We start from the raw sequence: 19,321 nt of genomic DNA on the forward strand, positions 1-19,321 counted from the left end.
GGAGGGGGAGGCATTCCCAGAAGAATCAGCTCCTGGGCACCTCAGAACCCTGGCTTGGAGCCTAACCAGAGTACCCCCAACTGCTTAAATAGGCCAGGGGCCCCATTTCTTTAAAGGCTGCATCCCTCCCTCTGCGGTGCGCCCTGCCCCTCCCTGAGTCACCCCAGGGAGAGCTGGGGGAAAAAAGGGAAGAGAAAAGAGGCATTGACTACAGAGGAAGGAAAAGGAAACAGCAGAGGAGGGAGGAGAGAAGCCACACAGGAGTGGGTGACAGCGGAGATCGGAGAGGGCAGATCTAGGGCAGGGGGAGACAGCAAGCTGAGCATCCCAAAGGGTGCCCCAAGAGCAAGGCGGCCAGGGGCGGGGAGCCGAGGGGGCGGGCCGGCCATGTCCCACGGGACCTACTACGAGTGCGAGCCCCGGGCTGGCCAGCAGCCACTTGAGTTCTCAGGGGCCCGAGTGGGGCCTGGGGAGCTGGGGGACATGTGTGAGCATGAGGCGTCCATCGATCTGTCTGCCTACATCGAGTCTGGGGAGGAACAGCTCCTCTCTGACCTCTTTGCTGTGAAGCCGGCACCTGAGGCCCGAGGCCTTAAGGGCCCTGGAACCCCTGCCTTCCCCCACTACCTGCCGCCTGACCCGCGGCCCTTTGCCTACCCTCCACATACCTTCGGCCCCGACAGGAAGGCCTTGGGGCCTGGCATCTACAGCACCCCAGGGAGCTACGACCCCAGGGCTGTGGCTGTGAAGGAAGAGCCTCGGGGGCCCGAGGGCAGCCGGGGGGCCAGCCGCAGCGGCTACAACCCTCTGCAGTACCAAGTGGCGCACTGTGGGCAGACGGCCATGCACCTGCCCCCGGCCCTGGCAGCACCCAGCCAGCCCTTGCGCGTCCTCAAGGTAAGAGTGGCTCAATTCTCCTCCCCGCCACCCAGGGTCTGGAGGGAGGCCCGTGTGGATGGGGTCTGTGTGTGGTGTTGCTCTGTGAAATCGACCCACCACAAGCCCTCTGTGTTCGCCACCCAGTCGTAACCCCTCTTGGCTTCTCTGTGAATTCACTCCCCCGCCGATCCCCACTGTGTGACCGGAACCAATGTGTCCTGCAGTCCCTGTGACCAGCTGACCTGCTCTGATCTCAGCACGCCCCCTTCCCAGTTTCTCCGCTGCCCACCAGCTCCCTCCTCTCGTTTCTGTGTCACCTCCTGCTTCTAGAAGAGGAAATGCCTGCTGATGATAGAACTGGAGACTCAAGATAGATGGAAGGAAAGTGTCCTCAGAGAGTGTGGGGACATGAAAGGGAGTTTGGGTCAGAGCAGAGGACACTGTACGTCTGGCAGGGCAGTGGCTGGTCTACTGGGGGCCAGGAGCTGGCTCTGAATCCCACATCCCTCTGACGCTCCAAGTGTGCTCTGACCACTGGGATTCCTGCCCCACCTTTGCTCTACTTCCCCACAGCCCTCACTCTTGTCCCTCTGTACCTTCCCCTCCAGGCCCCTTTGGCGGCTCCCGCGCCCCCCTGCAGCCCCCTCCTCAAGGCACCCTCACCGGCCGGCGCCTCGCACAAGGGCAAGAAGGCCGTGAACAAAGACAGCCTGGAGTACCGGCTGCGGCGGGAACGGAACAACATCGCGGTGCGCAAGAGCCGCGACAAGGCCAAGAGGCGCATTCTGGAGACGCAGCAGAAGGTGCTAGAGTACATGGCCGAGAACGAGCGTCTGCGCAGCCGCGTGGAGCAGCTGACCCAGGAGCTGGACACCCTTCGCAACCTCTTCCGCCAGATCCCTGAGGCCGCCAACCTCATCAAGGGTGTAGGGGGCTGCAGCTGAGCCCGCCTGGCAGACTGTGGGCACCAGCCCCCGGGGCTCAGCCTGACCCTGGGGACCCTCACCCTAGAGGCCCCACAGTCCGAGTCAGAGACAAAGACCATGGACAAATGGCAGCGGGGGGGCAAGACAAGGAGGAGGGCGGGCCCCAGCATAATGATTCTGTGGCTGAATAAAACTGCACTATGGCACAGTGCTGGGGCTGTACAGTGGGCGTGTGTGTGTGTGTGTGTGTGTGTGTGTGTGTGTGTGTGTGAGAGAGAGAGAGAGATGGGGGACTCCAAAGGTAGGGAATGCACGAGGCTAGGCCTGCATACCTCTTGATTCCAGGCCCAAATAAACATTCGGGAAATTCAGCAGACAAGCTGCCCACAGCTCTCCCACAGTGCACCGCACAGCCAGGCCCTGTATCTCTCCCTCTGCTCTTCTCTCCCTCCACCCAGCCCACCCCACAGGACCTGGAGCAGCCTCTGGACACTCCCCTAGCAGAGCTCTGTGGCTCACAGGGAGATCCCAGCACCTCCAGTCCCTCCTGCCTGGGCCTGCTGACCCCAGCCCTGTTCTACCTCACCTTGAGGTATAGGTCTGGGAGTTCCTGCCCCAGGAGATCAAGGGAAAATTCCAGATGGCTCTGATGTATTTATGGTCCCTTAGCTCTTGATCCGGGACTCAATCCCTTCTCCACAGTTCCCAAACTTCAGTCTGCCAGACTGACAGACCCCCATGCCTCCAACCTACTCGCTCCCACCCTTGTCCCTCGTTCCCTGGGCCTTCGGTTCCCTAAAGAATCTGAGTGCTTGGGGGACAAATTCGTTGGGAAAGGCCCTGAGACCTGTTCGTATACGAGAAAATTGGTAATGAGGAGGATGACAACGCACCTGTGCAGTGAAACCCCATGTGGAAAACAGTTTTTTTCATAGAACTCTAGCCTGGGAGCCATAAGAGGGCAGTGCTTGACAGCCTCAGTTTGAATTTCCCTCTGCTACTTTCTAGCTGTGTGACCTCGTGCCAGTTACTTCTCTCTGTGCCTCAGTTTCCTCATCTGCAAAATGGGAGCAGTAGTAATGCTGTACGTTCATAGATAAACAAGGCCTGGCCTACGGTGAGCACAAATACTTGTTATCACTCCCTTTTGCTAGAACTGAAAGGACCTCGGAGATCTCATCTAAACTTCTCATTTTGCAGGTGAGGAAACTGAGGTCTCAGACAGGGAAGGGACTTACCCAGAGTCTTGCAATGGGTCAGAGGCAGAACCAAAATTAGCTCTGTAAAATCACAGATCTCAAGAGGGGCTGGGAGAGACCTCAAGAGATCATCTGGTAGGCTTTGCCCTCAGACAGCAAGATAGTATAGGCCACATTTAATAGATAAAGCAGTCGAGAGCCGAGGGAATAAGAGACATTCTCCGGAAGCTCACCCAGGTGAACTTTGCTGTCTCCACACGCACACCTGTCTCTACTTTGCCCTCACACCCTCCCCTCGGAGGCATATGGAACAGTGTGGGGCCAGAGTCAGGGACACGAGACACAAGATGGGCTGGTTAGAGTCTCTCCTAGGCCACCAATGACTTATAGGCCACTGCTGAGAAAGCAGTGTTAGACACCAAGGAATAACCTTCTGAGAGGGAGAGAGACTGGGTCTGGATCCTCCCGGTCCGCTCTCTCTCCCCGCACTTCCACCTCCCCAGTGTCAGAGCCTTCCCACATTGAGGACGTCCGGGTGTACCACTCCTGCCTCACCCAGGACTCAGTCTCTTTCCTGCCTTTGCCCCTGTGTCTCTCAGGCACCATCTCCCCTACATCTGTGCTCTAGATACCCCTGCCCCAGGTCTGGTTTGGGCAGACAGATCTGAACCTCACTAGATGGTTTATTCTACCTGAGTTGGGAAGAAAGAGGCACCTGTCTCTGTGGATGCCTGGGAGAATCCCACACCTTCCTTTCAGCCCAGGGGAATGCGTTGCATAAAGGGGGTTTGTACAGAGCACGGTAAGTGACTCAACCTCCGGATTTCCTCCTCGCAGCTCAAGACCACTGCCCCTGGACTTATGTTCAAGGTTCTGGGTGATGGGACTTGGGTTGCTTCAGCATCAGCCCCAAGCTTCTCTCCCACAGTTCTGAATCGTGTCTCCTCCCAGCCCACAGCACCCAGGGGCTCCTCAGGGCAGGTGTCTGGCACCAGGTCTGGAGAAGATCCACAGCCCCAGCTGAGAGAAGAGAACACCTGGTCCCTGCCTGACGCCGAGCGGCAGGCACACCTCGATCCTCTGTGGCAGATCATATCCCGGGGAAATGACAGGTAGCCGGAAGTCACACTTTTAACCCTGAGGTTTTAACCTGACCTCAACTGGTTTGGGCCAAGGTAACTTATTCAACGAGTATTTGTTGAGCATCTTTCCTGTGTCAAGCCCTTGCAAGGTGCTGAGAACACTGTGGTGACCAAACTCTCGGCTGAAGGACCCCTCCACCTGTCGTGTTCAGGCAGGGCAGGAGATTGTGGGTGGCAGGAGAAGTAAGTCAGGTGATTAGCCCCCAACTCCTAGGGACAGGACAGGTAGTCTCTGCAGCTGCCCTCACGGCCTGGGGGTGGTGATGGCTCTCTGCTACTGCTGGAGCTTACCACTTCTGCAGCTCTCCCTTAAGCCTGACCATTCACACCTCTATACATTCATGAATTACCCCCTCTGAATATGCCTCTTGGGGAAACCTACTAAACCAGCAGAAAGGGAGGTGGCTTTTTGTTTGTTTGCTTTGTTTTGTTTTATTTGTTTATTTTTGGCTGCATTGGGTCTTCACTGCTACACACGGGCTTTCTCTGGTTGCGGCGAGTGGGGGCTACTCTTCCTTGCGGTGCACGGGCTTCTCATTGCGGTGGCTTTCTTGTTGCGGAGCACGGGCTCTAGGCACGCGGGCTTCGTAGTTGTGGTACGCGGGCTTCAGTAGTTGTGGCGCACAGGCTTAGTTGTTCCGTGGCATGTGGGATCCTCCGGGACCAGGGCTCAAACCCATGTCCCCTGCACTGGCAGGTGGATTCTTAACCACTGTGCCACCAGGGAAGCCCAGAGAGGTTGTTTTAGCTGGGGTGGTCAAGGAAGGCTTCTCGGAGGAGGTGACATTGAAGTCAAAACCTTAAAAATGTCCAGGAGGAGGCAGATGTGCCAAACTGGGGGAAAGGAGAGCAGAGGGGTGAGCAAATGCCAAGGCCCCGAGGTGTCCCGGTCCAAAAAAAGAAAGGAAACCGGGTGAGGCTGGAGAAATGGAAAGCAGGAGGAAGGGTACGCAAGAACACCGCCTCCCTCCCTCCAGGACCGTCTTCATTCCCTCTGCCGGGAGGAGGACCGTCCCTAAGGAGCAGGCTCCCCATGCCACGCCGGGCGGAGATGCCGCAGGGTCCACAGGGTCCGCGGGGTCCGGAGGCTGCAGAAAGAAGGCACCCCCAGGAAGGGCGGGCAGCCTCACCCCTGCCTGGGGAAGGTTCAAGGCCCAGGGCGGGGTCACGAGAACTTTGGAAAACCAACAAATCAAGGTCCAAACAGCACACACGTGCGTTCCCTTGGCTTTACGATCCACAGCTCAGGCCCACTTTTCCTTCCTGGGCAAAACAGGGGACCAGCATGAGAGTCCTGAGCTGACAGGATCTCAGGCCCCAGGAAAGCAGAAGAGAAGAAGGTAGGATGTTGGAGATACCGCCAAGAGGGAGGAAGCTGTCCAAGGTGAGCCCGCCAAGGTCAGTCCACGGTGGCAGCTTGGCCTTGTGAAAGTCGCTCCCCCTACTCGGTGCGCACCTCCCCACCCCACCCCCACGGGTTGCCACATGCCTGGGCCCCCAGGGCCCCCATCCCAGTGTTGCAAGATCCCGGTTGGGGCTGTGAGGGTGGAAAGGGGCCTCTTCACCTCCACTCCCTACCCTGCCCCAAGCCATGAGGGGACTATGGGATGGAGGGGGCTGTACAGGAGATGCTGAGGCAACAATAGCCAAGGCTGGCCGAGGGCCTGTGCACCTCCTCCAGGCCAGTCGCTTACTATCACCCCCAGCAGGCAGACCTTTCCTCTCAGGACTCAGCGGGGCTGCACCGCAGTGGGAAGGGTCAGACCTGCACGGGACTCCAGGCTGCCTCTATCAGCTGCTGCTATAAGCAGATCTGGCTTGGCCCCAGAAAAACTTCCATGAGCAGCTCATTGAGAAGGCCCATCAGAAGTCCCCTGAGACTACCCCATGGGGAAATGATGGGTGTTTTCAGAGGAAAATGGCTGCCCCTGGCCATCAATTCTGACTTCAGGGAGCAGCAGAAGCGTCCTAGGACTTGGGAGAAGGAAGCCTTCCGACTAGGGAGACACCCCCCCTGCAGCGCTGTAACCTCCCCTTCTCTTTTAGAAACATGGATCTGAGCTAGGTAGAGGCAAGCCATACGTAGCATGGATCCCCCCACCCCACAAGCCAAGCTTCACCCCAAAGCCCCAAACTGTCCAAAACCCTATTGCTCCCCACACCTTGCACTGTCACCCCTGCCCAGACCATCCAACCCTGCTGCAATCGGGACGGTTTGCAAAACGCCTGTAGCTCCCGCTTTGTCACCGTCTGAGGTTAGGACTGCACTCGGGAGATAAGCCCAGGCCCCATCCGCCGTCCTGAGTGAGACTGCTGGCCCTGCTGCAATCGGGACGGTTTGCAAAACCCCTGCTGGCGCCAGCTCTGTCACCATCTGAGGTTAGGGCTGCGCCCCAAGATAAAGTCTAGCCCCGCCCACCAGCCCTGCCTTCAAACCTTGCAAGCAGCATGGCCAAGAGACAGAGCTCCAGGGCAGCCCACTCAGGGTCTGGAAGCCTTAGCCAGACTCAGGGTGAGGACCCCTTCTTCCTGGTCCTCTCTCACCTCCTCCCCTTCATCCCCAGCCTCACCTTTGCACACTGCCCTCAGCACCATCCTTTCCCCTCACTCTCCATCTACGCTTCTCGATTCCATCTTCCGTCCTCACCCTCCCTCCTCCCTCACCTCCATCCTGCCTTCTCATCACACTCATTTATTCATTCATTTGCTATAAAAATACTTAATAACCCCTGCTCCAGGCACCTTGCTTGTTATAGGAGCTACAGGATAAGCAAGGAGGACAGTCCCTGCCCTTGCGGGGCTTATAAATTCATGAGGGGGACAGACAAACATACCACCACAAATAAATAGATCATTCTAAATTGCAGGCAGTGCTACGGGGCAGAAGTAAAGAGTGACTGTGACAGATATTAATAAGGGAACCTGATTTAAATGTGAGGGTCAGGAAAGGCTCTTTGAGGAAGTAACATGTAAGCAGATGTCTCAAAGGTGAGTAGGAGTCAGTCTGGCAGAAAGTGGGGCTTCCCAACAGAGACAGCAGCTCTGCCTAGGCCCCAAGCAGGTCCTTCCCGGCCATTGACAGAGGCTGGGGTTGAGGGCAGACTAGACTGAGGGGGAGAGGTGAGGTCAGAGAGGGGCTGAGGCCAGATCTCACTCAAGGGGATGCAGAGCATCAAAGGGAGGAAACACCTTCCAAAGGAAGAAGACATTTCCTCTCTCCTAAGGTGAAAGAGAAGAGATGCAGCAGGCGCAGATACAAACAGGTCTGTAGCCCGCTGAGGTTGTTCCCGTCTCATGGCTTCTATTTTTACCATGAAAGAAGAGGTGACTGCAAGTGACTGAGCAGGAAGCTCTGAGAAAGGCTTAAAGGTGTAAAATCCCAGCTTCTGAGAGTAGAATCGGGAGCTGAGATTTCTGGCTTGGAAGCGGCCAGTCGAAGTCTAAGATGACAATTTTAGGCGACAACAGTCTGTCCTCTGGAGGGACTTCCTTCAGTGGTCCTTAGCTTCTCGGGAGCTAGTATGGACAAGACAGATGTTGGGTTCATCTGGGCGTGGGGCTCACCCAGGGAGGCAGGATGGACGGGACAGACAGGGAAGGGGAGGGATTTCGTGGTGAACCTGGAACTTAGGGCGGATAAGGAGAGGTGAAGAGACAGGAAGGGCCAGTGGTTCTTCAATGAGCTTGTAGAACAGCAGCAGTGAGCCGGCTTGAGCAAACAAACCATAAGGAAAGGAGATCATATCAGAGAGTGGGATGTTTGATTCAGTTATTTCATAGTTACTGCAGTTTCTGGTGATGATAAGGCCTGGGTCTGACCCTGGGGGTGGCCTGCTAAGGTGGATGAGAAGCATGTAAGAGATGAGAGGGTGAAGGAACTGAGAAGTGGCCACGCTGGATGGAGTATCCATAAGGATGATGACATCACTTGGACGACTGCCTTGCTCAGCCCCATCCTCTTTCCACACCCCCCGTCCCACATCCCACATCCCACATCCTCTCATTCACTCCACCCCCCATTAACATCCTCTTCCCTAATCCCTAGTTTCCTACCTCCACATCCTCTTTCTCATCTCCATCCTCATCCTCTCAAACCCCAGCGTCTCTTAACACCTTCATCCTCTCCTTACCCCATTCTCACTCTTCATCCTCATCTTTCTCATCCTGTTCCTCTCAGCACTTTATTTCTCCTCCACACTGGGCACTTGAAAAGCACTACTGCATGGTGGGTTAAAGCCTGTGCCCAGGAGCCTATCGACGTGGGCTCAAATCCCACGTATACTGCCTGCCCACGTTGCCTCGCTTGTAAAAATGGGGTAATAATAACACCTACCACATAAGGTTGTCAAAAGAATTACCTGAGTCTAAAATGCTTGGAACAATGTCTGGGCTCGATACCATCATTGTTATCCTCTCCTTGCCTCATTGCACCCTTGTCCATCTTCTCACCTCCATTATCCCTCTGTACCTACTTCATATTTCTTCTGAGAGGCAGAGATGAATCAGACTCAGCCCCTGCCCACGGTCTGGTAGGGAAACAAGCACAAAAATAAATGTCAGGGACTTCCCTGGTGGCGCAGTGGTTAAGAATCCACCTCCCAATGCAGGGGACACGGGTTCGAGTCCTGGTCCAGGAAGATCCCACATGCCGCAGAGCAACTAAGCCCGTGCGCCACAACTACTGAGCCTGCGCTCTAGAGCCTGTGAGCCACAACTACTGAGCCCACGTGCAGCAACTACTGCAGTCTGCGTGCCTAGAGCCTGTGCTCTGCAACAAGAGAAGCCACAGCAATGAGAAGCCCACGCACCGCAAGGAAGAGTAGCCCCCACTCGCCTCAACTAGAGAAAGCCCGCTCGCAGCAACGAAGACCCAACACAACCAAAAATCAAATAAGTCAATTTATTTTAAAAAAATGTCAGGAGAATGTAATAAGTGCTACTTCAAAGATGTGAAAGAAATGCTCTCGGAGATCAGAGGATATGCAAACTCTGCCTGGGGGGAGTAAAGAAAAGTCTCAACAGGCAGATAAACCTCTCAGCTGTATCTCGAAAGATGAGGAAGGATTTGCCTGGCAAAGGCAGGAAAGAGGTATTCCAGCCAAAGGAACACGAGGTGTTTCTAGTGCTGCTTCTGCTAGGTCTGAAGTTCTGCAAGCTGGTGTGAAGTTAGGGTGAACCCCTACCCCGGCAGGGGCACGACCTATCCCAGTGAGGCCACAAGGGGGCAGCGAAGCATTAAGAGAGGTGGAGGATGGGGCCCAGAAAACCTCAAGAGAGCCTCACAGACCTCCAATCCCTTGGGCAAGCCCTGACCGGGAGGGTTTTCCCCAGACTGGGCCGGCCCAGCCAGGAAAAAAAAAAAAAAAAAAAGACTCTGACACTTGGAGAAAAAGACTGGGTTTGTCTTAGAAAAAGAATAAAAGCCCTCTTAGTATGTCCTCTAACACATGTTGGTAAGAGCAGAATAATTCGCACTGAGTTGAAAGTGTCTGTGGAATACCTCCTCTTGACTTAGTATTTACCATGGTCTAGACACTGTTCTTGGCACTTTACAAATCTTCACTTTCTCATAACAGCCCTATCAGGTGAAGTACAGTCACCCCCCTTTTGCAAGTGGGAACCCTGAGGCATTGGGCCCAAGTTACACTGATACAAAGTAGCAGAGTTGGTTTGGCTCCAGAGTTTGGAGGCCTCCCTTGCAAGGGGTAGCTCCAGCCACAGCCCTAGTGTGTAAAAGCATAAAACCCAGCTCTCCCAACGCCCCCGCCCCCTGGAAGTCAGCAGTCCTCTAAACTCTAGTCCTTGTCCATCACTAACGAGCTCTGTTCCCTTATGTCACTTCACCCCTGACCGGCATCTTCAAAAGCTAAATCATGGGGTTAAGCTCTGTTCCTTCACCCACAAACCGGTGAGTAGGCCCTCTGGGCTGTGCTGAGTGCCGTGGATACCAAGATGGGTGGGAAACAGGCTTGAGGGACTGTGGGATGTGGAGGGGAAGCCTCGGAGCTACAGTTACAGCAGAGGATGACAAGCTAGGAGGCAGGGGAGAGGCCCCTCCCGCCTCTGGCCGGTGTGGAATTTGGGCAGGAGGTGTTAAGAAAGGCTTCCCAGAGTAATTACAGGGAAGGTAGGAATTAGCCAGACAGGCGGGGAAGGAGGGTATCCAGGCAGGGGAAAGAGGATGCGAAAGCACAGCATGAGCAGAGAAAGCAAAGGGTGTGCTAAGAGCTCGGTCAGAACATCTTTGAACATCTATTAATGCCAATTTTCAGAGTTTACTTCTCCTGACGTGCCAATAAGCAGCTTCTGCAAAGCCTCACAGAACGTGCTAACACAAGGGCCTCTCACAGGAGGTGGTAGCCAACCCACACGTGTTTAAATGGTGAGCGCCTAAGTGCCCTACACAGGTGGAAGAGATGCCTAAAAGCCTTGCAGTTTGGAGTTCACCCAGTTCTGACATGGGGGCTAGTGGAGTGCAAAAGCCTTGTTTGTCCACCTCCAATGAGATAGGCAGGCATCTGTGAAGCAAAGAATGCCCCCCACACACACACATCATTATGTTAACCCCAGTTTTTTGGGGTTCCTGAGAAGGTTCCAAGGTTGTCCACTCAGAATGGCAGAAGAATCAGGCTGAGACGGAAGAGGGATAGGAGAGTTCCTTCATGGATGAGGCAGGCTTCTCTTTGGAAAGGTCAGTTGAGTCCTCAGGAATGAATACTGCCCCCCTCCAGCTCTCTACTTCTGGCACCCCAGGGAGGAGAGGTGGGGGGCTGCAGCTTTGACCCTTGTAGTAGTTCACATCGGACCTCTTGGCAGGAGCTATAGATTTACTCAACAACACTCAAATATTGACAAAATAATGCAAGCATGGTGGAGGAGCTTTGGAAAGAGATGGTCAAGAGAGGAAAGCCAGAAATAAGTAAGACGGGGAAAAAGGGAGTAGAAGGCTGGATCCAGGGCAGCCTATGGAAAGATGTTTGCAAGACGTTGCTGCTGCAGCTGCTCCCCCTGGGGAGGTGTCTACATGACAAGACACACGTTTGAGCTTTCTCAGGTCCTGTTTCTCCCGACTTCCCCCAAATTTCCGTTCTTCCTCCCTCACCCTCCCTGGCTCCAGGATCCTCAACCTCTCCGAATCCAAACCTGCCATATGGGAGATCCTATATCAGAGGGAGCTTGGGGTCCTGAGGGAGGCAGGGTGAGAGGGGGATCCCAAGCCCTGGCGGCAGGGCGAGAGGCTGCTCAGCGGCTCCAGGGTGTCCTAGCAGGTGAGTGGGAGAGCAGAGGGCTCCGGAGGACTGAGGGGCAGAGAGGGCTAGTGCAGCAAGGCCACACAGAAAAGAAACTGACGTCTAGGATGTTGAGGTGAAACTGATCTATCGTCTTGTTAAGCCCCTCCAAGGCAAGGACCCCTGCTTCTGCGTCGAGACCCTGCACAGTACTGCCATGCTGTCTGAGGAGACCCAGACACCCCAAACTACCACAGGTGAGTTCATGTCATTGAGAGTGTATACAACACCTCTTCAGGGATACCCAGAAATGTCTCCAGCTCACCTACAGGTATTCATTCTTGCCAGGTGCAGCCTCCTGAAACCAGGATACCAAGGACAGAGTTGCTTGGGGGCCAAGGTGAGAATGACTTAGCAGATTTGGGGATCTGAAGATCTCTAGCTTGCCTAGATCTCTACAAGACCACCAGCATCAGAATTACTTAAGGTGCTTCTTAACAGTGCAGATCCCTGAGCCCCCTCTCCCTCTGACAATTTATTAAATCAGAGACTGGAGGAGAGCAGGGGAGAAGACTCCCTATTCTAACCGTCCACTAAGCCAGATGTGACATTTCACTCGCTGTCACATCCCTGATGCCCATCTCCGTGGTTATGCCTTGTGGCCAGAGCAGGAACCCTCACAGCTAATCCAGCCAGGTGGGTCTGGGGTCCAAAACACTGATTTTCTCCTGTATGTGTGGGTTGCCCACACTTCCAAGTGCCACCAAGAGGTGAGGTTCAAATCAAATTCCTTTGCCCGGCTCTGCTTCTCAATCTTAAATGTCATGGGAAAGGGTAGGGAGCATACAAGCAGTTTTTATTAAATTGGACTTCCCTGGTGGCGCAGTGGTTAAGAAACCACCTGCCAACGCAGGGGACACAGGTTTGATCCCTGGTCCGGGAAGATCCCACGTGCCGCAGAGCAACTCAGCCCGTGTGCCACAACTACTGAACCTGCTCTCTAGAGCCCACGAGCCACAACTACTGAGCCCATGAGCCACAACTACTGAAGCCCGCGTGCCTAGAGCCCGTGCTCTGCAGCAAGAGAAGCCACCGCAATGAGAAGCCCGCGCGCTGGGACGAAGAGTAGCCCCTGCTCACTGCAACTAGAGAAAGCTTGCACAGCAACGAAGACCCAACGCAGCCAAAAATAAAGTTAAATAAATAGAAGATTTAAAAATAAATAAAATCCCACAAGTCGCGTGGCACAGCCCCCCCCAAAAAATTGTGCTTATTTGGGGTAACTTGGGGCATGCTGATGAAGTTTGGTTGGGGGCTGAAAAACCTCCAAGCCATCCCTTGGTACCACCCCTGCCAAGTTTCCTGGGCCTCCATTTTCAGGAAGACTTCTGCGTTACCCCAGTCCCCTCCTTTCCGCCCTCACCTTGTCCTGGCCCATCCACAGCCCTCTATCGTAACCTATGCTGCCTGCTGCCAGCTGGACTCAGAAGACAGGCCCCTTGCTGGTACGATTGTCTTCTGTGCCCATCTCACCAGCCCCAGCCTCAGCCACAGTGACATGGTCATGGTGACTGCTGCATGATGAATAGGAAGAAGCAAACAGGTTGGGGAGGGAGCGAGCACAGCTCACTCAGCTTCCCATGAAGTGGAAGGACCTCCTCAGGGTGCAATAGAAGGTACCTCCAGCTCTAAGAAGAGCTGATTGTGCAGAGGGGCGAGAGAGTGCAGTCCGTCCTACTGCGGTCCCCTTCACTCTGCAGTCATTTGTCCTCAGGCCACACTCCATGAACTGCTCCATGCCCTGGGTTTCTCTGGACAGCTCTTCGAGAAATGGAGGGATTGCCCTTCAGGACCCAGAGGTAAATGAGAGGAATGAGGACAATGTCTCCTCACAACATCAACCAGAGAGAACCACTGTTCTCTCACCAACTCCTTCCTTTCAACTCTTCCTGACCCTTCTGAGGTCTCCCTCTCCTCAGATGCCTTCTTCCCTTTCTATACGCAGCGAGAACTGTTCTACAAGTCAACAAGTGACAAGGCGAGATGAGTGGGGACAGCTGCTTCTCAGCACAGCCTGGCCCAACACTTGGGACTGCTAGGGGTTTCACTGGGCACTCCCTTGGAAGAAGAGGTGAGGATGAGAACACTTTGGGGTGATGGAAGGAAGAGGGAACGGTCAGGTGGCACCAGCTATCTCCTCCCAAGGGGCCCTTTGTCTTCACACTGGGAGGCCTGACTACTCCAGAACTGTATAATGACTGCTACCTACGATGGCGCCCAGCACACTCGGCTTGACCCAATCACTCTCGCTGCCTTCAAAGACTCAAGCTGGTACCAGGTCAACCACAGCACAGCAGAGGAGCTGTTTTGGGGCTGGGGTCAGAAATAAGGGAGAATTGCAGAGGGCACTCATGACCCGAGTCAGCTTGGGGGGAGTGAGAGAGGTTGGAAGGGATTATCTGCTGCTAAAGTGTAATTGAAGCTGTGAGCATGGCTGGCCCTGACGGGTCTGGGGGCTTCATTTCTTCTGAGGGCTCTTCTATCTCTCAAGCAGGGTCTGGCCTGGAATTTGGCCTGGTGACCACCTGTGGAAATGGCACCTCAGACTTCTTCTGTACTGGCAAGTGCGTGTGCTGAGGGGCTGCACAGCTGTCAGTGATTCTAGTGTCACTCTACCGTCCCCTACACAGAGCAGACTGGGCTGCCACTACCTGCACCTGGACAAGGGAAGCTGCTCCTCAGACCTCATGCTGGAAGGCTGATGCAGGTATCAGCTCTTGGCCAATGGGGTGGGTAGACTAGAGAATGGGGAATGAAACCGAGTGGGGCTGGAGAGGAGTCTCCTTCTAAGGCATCTGGACAAACAGTATTCTACCTTCTGCCCTGCCCTTCAGAGTGAATGCTGGAGGAAGGAAAATGGATTCCCACCTGGGGCGGAGAATCCCCATGGGGAGATCTACCATCCCCATAGTTGTTGCTTCCTTGCCAACCTCACTTCACAGATGCTTCCTGGGGACAAGATCAGGCATCCCTCTCAGATCCCACACCTCAAGGAAGCAAACCCCCTGGCCACTGCTACTTACATCAGTGCACAGAGAGGGGAGTGTACCAGGTGCAGGTGGAAGGATCACCCTGGGTCCCATGCCTTCCAGGAAAGGCTATTCAGGTGGGTATCAGAAGTGGAATAGCTGTAACACACTGGCAAAAAGTCTGGAAGTGCTCTTATGGTAGCACCATCCAATGTGTTTTGATGTTCATTAAATTTTTTATTATTATTGGAGTATGGTTGATTTACAATATTATATTAGTTTCAGATGTACAACATAGTGATTCAATATTTTTATAGATTATACTCCATTTAAAGTTATTATAAAATATGGGCTCTATACCTTGTGCTGTACGATATATCCCTGTAGCTTCTTTATTGATGTTTGTTTATTTTTTACTAAGTACCCTACTGAGTCCATGAATCTGATTTAGAATGTACATTTTCCTTAGAAGGAGGGCTTGAGCAGGTGACTGAGGCTATAACTATACCCTGCTACATATTTCTTTGTAGATACCTGGGAACAATGGCCATCTCTTCTGTCCCTGGGGTTGGCTCTGTTACACAAATGAAGGTACCGATGCTATCAATATTACTTACCCAGCTATAAGTCTTTCAACCTGACCTATTATTTAGCTGGGCCCCCCCAGGCCACTCCCTGGGGAAGGAAGAGGGCGAAGAGCTAACTGAAGCAGTCCTACAAGGCTCTGGTGAGCACTGGTGGGTAAATCAATGGTTCAGGCTAAGGGTTTATACAGTGGGCCAAGGAGAATGTTCAAGTCCTTTACTTGATAACCCTCCTCTAAAGACCTTCCGTTCATCCCAGTCCCAAGCCTGCACCTGTTTCATGAGATATACTCTTCCAGGGACTATACTTCCATTAAGAGATCCAAACGTCCATTTGGCGCTATGTCCACAGTCTCTTGATTACCACCAGTCTGGTCTTCACTGTGCATATGTGGAAATCCCCTGGCTGCCAAGGGCCTTCAGCTGGTATGCTGCACAGGGCCCTGACCCTGACTCTCTGGAAGAAACCTCTAGAAGTATATTATGGAGGAGCCACCTTTACCATAGAATACAGCAAGTAAGATAACATTCCAAGGAGTTTTCTTTCAAATTCCTGGAATGCAGATATTTGAAACTATATTAAGCACTCATTCATACATACACTGTCCTATACAGTTAATATTTCAGAAAACAAGGATCCCTAACATGGTGCCTATCACCATGGGACACCTCTCTCCCCAGCAGTAATAGAGTTCACCTATCTCTAGGACATAGGGGTCCTAGTCCCCTTCTTTTCTTTTTAATGAATTTTTTTTTCTTTTTTGGCCACACCATGCAGCCTGCGAGATCTTAGTTCCCTGACCGTGGATCTAACCTGGGCCCCCTGTAGTGGAAGCGCAGAATCCTAACCATTGGATGGCCAGGGAATTCCTCCTTTCTTTTCTTAAGCACTACCCAGGCAACTTGCCTGAACACTATAGTCTTAACTCTTCCCCTAAGCCATTTCCTCCTTCCAACAATTTAAGTTGCTGGCAGTCTTGGATCTTGGTCTTCTTCCTTTCAGGTTCTATATCCCCTTATTGATTTCCCGTTCAGCTTACTGTTTGGATGAAGAATGAGTTCTAGGTGTTAAAATAAAGGTAGGGCACTTCACCTCCTAGGCCTAGGCATTATTCCAGGCCAAATATTACCCCTACATCCCTAGGTTTCTAGTTACCTCAGACCATAATCCTTCCATGACCCACCTCGGTCTGTCCATGGGACTCTGCCTAATGTCGCTTATCCTGGTGGTTGCACTGGGAACCATGGCCTATCAGAAACGAGCTACTCTTCAGGTGGGACCTTCTGCCCCTTACCATTCACTAGAGCCCCAAGGCGCAACAGGGGGCCCAGTTGGAGGAATGAGTGAGGTGTGATGTTACCCAGAGCATGACACAGGTTAGGGCAGAGATGATTTCTTAGGAGAAACTAGATGGAAAGTCGATCTATTGTCTATACTTAAGTTCTACTTTTCTCAGAATGCCTCCTTCTGTGTATATCAACATTACACTAGCCTTGCAATGAAAAAAAGGTAAAGACTTACGGTTCTGAAAATCTGTTCTTTATTTTGATACAAAAAATAAACCCTTCAACCTGTAAAGAATGTCACTTGTTTTCATATTGTTGTAAAGCAAACTTATAGAATAGGAACATCTGCTACCAGCTCCAAGGATGTCATATATACTTTAGAAAAAAATCATTGCTACTTGGATTCATACCAACATCAGTGTGGAGGAAGGAGTAGCTAATTATCTCCACCTCCTGATTTTTCCATCAGTTTACTAAATCATCACTAGGAAAGCTAGTAGTTGGGATATCACATAATTATGCCAGAATTTGGTAACAGTGGTGAAAGCAGCCATCTGAATCCAGCTAAATTATAAGAACATGACCTTTTATTGTCCTTCTCTCTTGTTTCTGGAGTAGAAGGGCTCTATTTTATACCCCTATGGGCCGGCAGTAGGCTTGAGTTATAATGTGTAGATTCCTTTCGGTTATAGTTGTAAAAGCAGCCTTTAAATTCTTGAGGGTTTGACATCTCTTGGAAGCAAGTAAGCTAGGAGACAGATTGCTGATCTGGATTTGCTTAGATGGAAAACATTTACACTAGGAATCCAGTTGATCGGCTGTTGAAATCACCAGGCTTGTATTGGTCAGCAAGTTCAGTCAGCTGATCGGGACACCATCCCCAGGCCTTTAAGTGATACATTTGAAGTTCTCATGGTAAAGTTGTGGCCTCGGCTCCATTAGCTCTGGTTATCTTCTTTGATTTTAATGCCTATCAGTCTTTACCAGCGGTAGCAGCCACTGCTTGGTAAAACTTTGCCACGAAGTCTGGCTCACTGATCTCCAGCTGCCTGACAAATTCATTGCGCTCCTGCTCAGCCCAACCTCGAAACCACTGATCCCAAAGACGTAGCTGGCACTCAAAGATACAAGGTGGTCGGTTTGCTCCAGACACGCTAAGCTGCTCCAGACTTTCCAGCAGTGGCTGCAATTTTCCCGGTACTGCCTTAGCTACCAGGTCCTGTAGGAAACGTTCACGCTGAGGACCTGACCAGCTGGCAAACCAGTGAAGAATACACTTCATCTCCTGGGAAGTGATGTAAGACATTGGGGGAGGGGAAGAGTTAGAAATATTGTCTGGTACCGAGGGTAAGGGAGAAGGGAAGGGTAGCGGCATCGAAGAGGAAGATGATCCCAGTGGCATCCTGAAACATAAGAGCACTGTTATATACTCTCTGGATAGAGCAACCAAAATACAGCTTCCCAACAACACAGAATCTTATCACACTCCATCAACGTCTACAAAGAAAATTACTTTTCACCAATTTGGTTTACAGAAAAACAACAGGGTCCTTTATTTAGGTTATTATCCAACTTAGACAAGGTACTCAAGAATAACCTAATTTCATTATTTGCCAACCTTCCTCTCTCGTTTTCAAACCCATTACCCTTCCCAACCACTGCCTCCCTCCATCATTCTTATAAACAATCCAAAAATAACCAAAGTATTCCTTGTTCATTCTTTACCACCTAATTCTATGTTCCAGATTCAGTAAAGAAAAAAAACCAACGATTAATATTGGTCCAACACATCTTCCCTAAAATGAAAAAAAGGTACACATTTTTTAATTTACCAAGCAGCTGGTCAGGGCCTAGATGCTAATCATTCCAGAGCTATCAACAGAAGGAAAAAAAAGAAAGGGAAAACATCATATATGACGAAAGAGCCTTCTCCGCAATGTGCATGTAGCCTCTGAAATATGCCAAGAACTTCATAACTCCATTATTTTCTTATATTTCCTGTAAAGCACCAGGAAAAATTAAAGAGCAGAGTTAGTGAAGGCGCCTTGTCCAAAATAAGATAACAAAGTAAGAAAAACAGAAGAAGCCAAGTGTTTATTCAGTACTGAAAAAACAGTCTAATTGGTTTGTTGGCTTAGGGATCTAACAACTGTTATACTGTTGTAGCTGTGTGACAATTCATGTCTGAACAATTTTCCTTCATGTTTAATATAATACCTATTGATGACCTGCCATTGATTCGCATCACTAATGCAACTGGAAGGTCAGCCAACTTGAATAGTTTTCAAATCCCACAGTTTGAATCTCTAACAAGGAAAACAAACTACTTGTTTACGACCTATTTTACTGTTTGTGTTTCTTCTGCTCTAAGTTGGAGTGTTTGTAGTGACAAAGGAACCCCGAAGCAATTAACATCAGTTCTGTACCAAAACGGTCCAGCCGAGGTTGCCTTTTCACAGTGGCCCTACAAGAAGCAATTCCTCCTAAAGGAATTTTATTCTCTTACTCGAAGAAAGGGCTAACTTTTCCCGAGTCTCGCGACATGGCTTCCACGGCAAGCTCAAGTTCAATTATCACGAATTAGTTCACAGGCTGGGTCGAAAGACACGGTGCTGCCGCTTGCCACTTTGGAGGCCACGGAGCCTGGCATTCCGTGGTCCCAAAGAGCAACGTAGCCTTAGATGGGAGTGGCGGGGATTCGGAGGATGGGAGGCGGCAGCTGTTTCCGTAGGGGAGCGGGAGGCTTGCCCTACTAAGGGCAGCCCGTAAACACCGAGTCTGACCCGGCCCAGGGAGGTACTTCTACCCCGCTTACCTCCCCTTTCCTCTCACAGGGCACCCGGAGACCGTCACAAGAGTGTTTAGACTTCAACTATCGCCGCCGCTTCCAGGTTTCCTAAAAACCCTAAGGAAGGCCAGCCGGGAAGCCCACGCACTTCCGGTCCCGGACCAGCCCCAAACACCCAAGCGCCACAGCGTCTCAGCCTTAGGTCCGGAGATAGCCGAATAATTCCGATTATGGTTATGCCAGAGTCGAGAGCTTCCG

The 19,321-nt window shown here is 52.0% G+C and overlaps 3 protein-coding genes across 3 annotated transcripts; 2 read left to right on the forward strand and 1 right to left on the reverse strand.

The window, feature by feature from the left end:
* Positions 1 to 387: 387 nt before the first annotated feature.
* CEBPE (CCAAT enhancer binding protein epsilon) lies at positions 388 to 1,851 on the forward strand (the record flags this gene model as incomplete). The annotated part of the gene is made up of 2 exons (XM_082647061.1): positions 388 to 897; positions 1,488 to 1,851. 2 exons carry the CDS (start codon positions 388 to 390, stop codon positions 1,821 to 1,823), a joined length of 846 nt encoding a protein of 281 aa, XP_082503187.1. The 3' UTR covers positions 1,824 to 1,851.
* A 7,348-nt stretch (positions 1,852 to 9,199) lies between these two features.
* On the forward strand, positions 9,200 to 16,046 carry CIROP (ciliated left-right organizer metallopeptidase; the record flags this gene model as incomplete). Its single annotated transcript, XM_082649389.1, is given in 19 exon segments — positions 9,200 to 9,306; positions 11,201 to 11,258; positions 11,264 to 11,414; positions 11,539 to 11,600; positions 11,604 to 11,632; positions 11,724 to 11,775; positions 12,002 to 12,145; positions 12,820 to 12,942; positions 13,150 to 13,234; positions 13,377 to 13,442; positions 13,445 to 13,506; positions 13,621 to 13,753; positions 13,930 to 13,999; positions 14,068 to 14,134; positions 14,138 to 14,164; positions 14,270 to 14,390; positions 14,393 to 14,541; positions 14,935 to 14,995; positions 16,024 to 16,046. Coding segments are annotated over 19 exon segments (1,590 nt in total).
* A 381-nt stretch (positions 16,047 to 16,427) lies between these two features.
* Positions 16,428 to 19,247, reverse strand: LOC309818992 (uncharacterized protein C14orf119 homolog). Its single transcript, XM_082649046.1, has 2 exons — positions 19,091 to 19,247; positions 16,428 to 17,678 (listed from the first exon to the last, which is right to left on the reverse strand). The coding sequence occupies exon 2, from the start codon at positions 17,675 to 17,677 to the stop codon at positions 17,249 to 17,251; it is 429 nt and encodes a 142-aa protein (XP_082505172.1). The 5' UTR covers position 17,678; positions 19,091 to 19,247; the 3' UTR covers positions 16,428 to 17,248.
* Positions 19,248 to 19,321: the final 74 nt, after the last annotated feature.

Source organism: Grampus griseus (assembly GCF_964374135.1).
Source record: "Grampus griseus genome assembly, chromosome: 2".
Taxonomy (NCBI): domain Eukaryota; kingdom Metazoa; phylum Chordata; class Mammalia; order Artiodactyla; family Delphinidae; genus Grampus; species Grampus griseus.

Coding starts and splice junctions, on each gene's coding strand:
- LOC309818992 (XM_082649046.1), bottom strand. CDS start 17,677: ATGCCACTGGGATCATCTTCCTCTTCGATGCCGCTACCCTTCCCTTCT.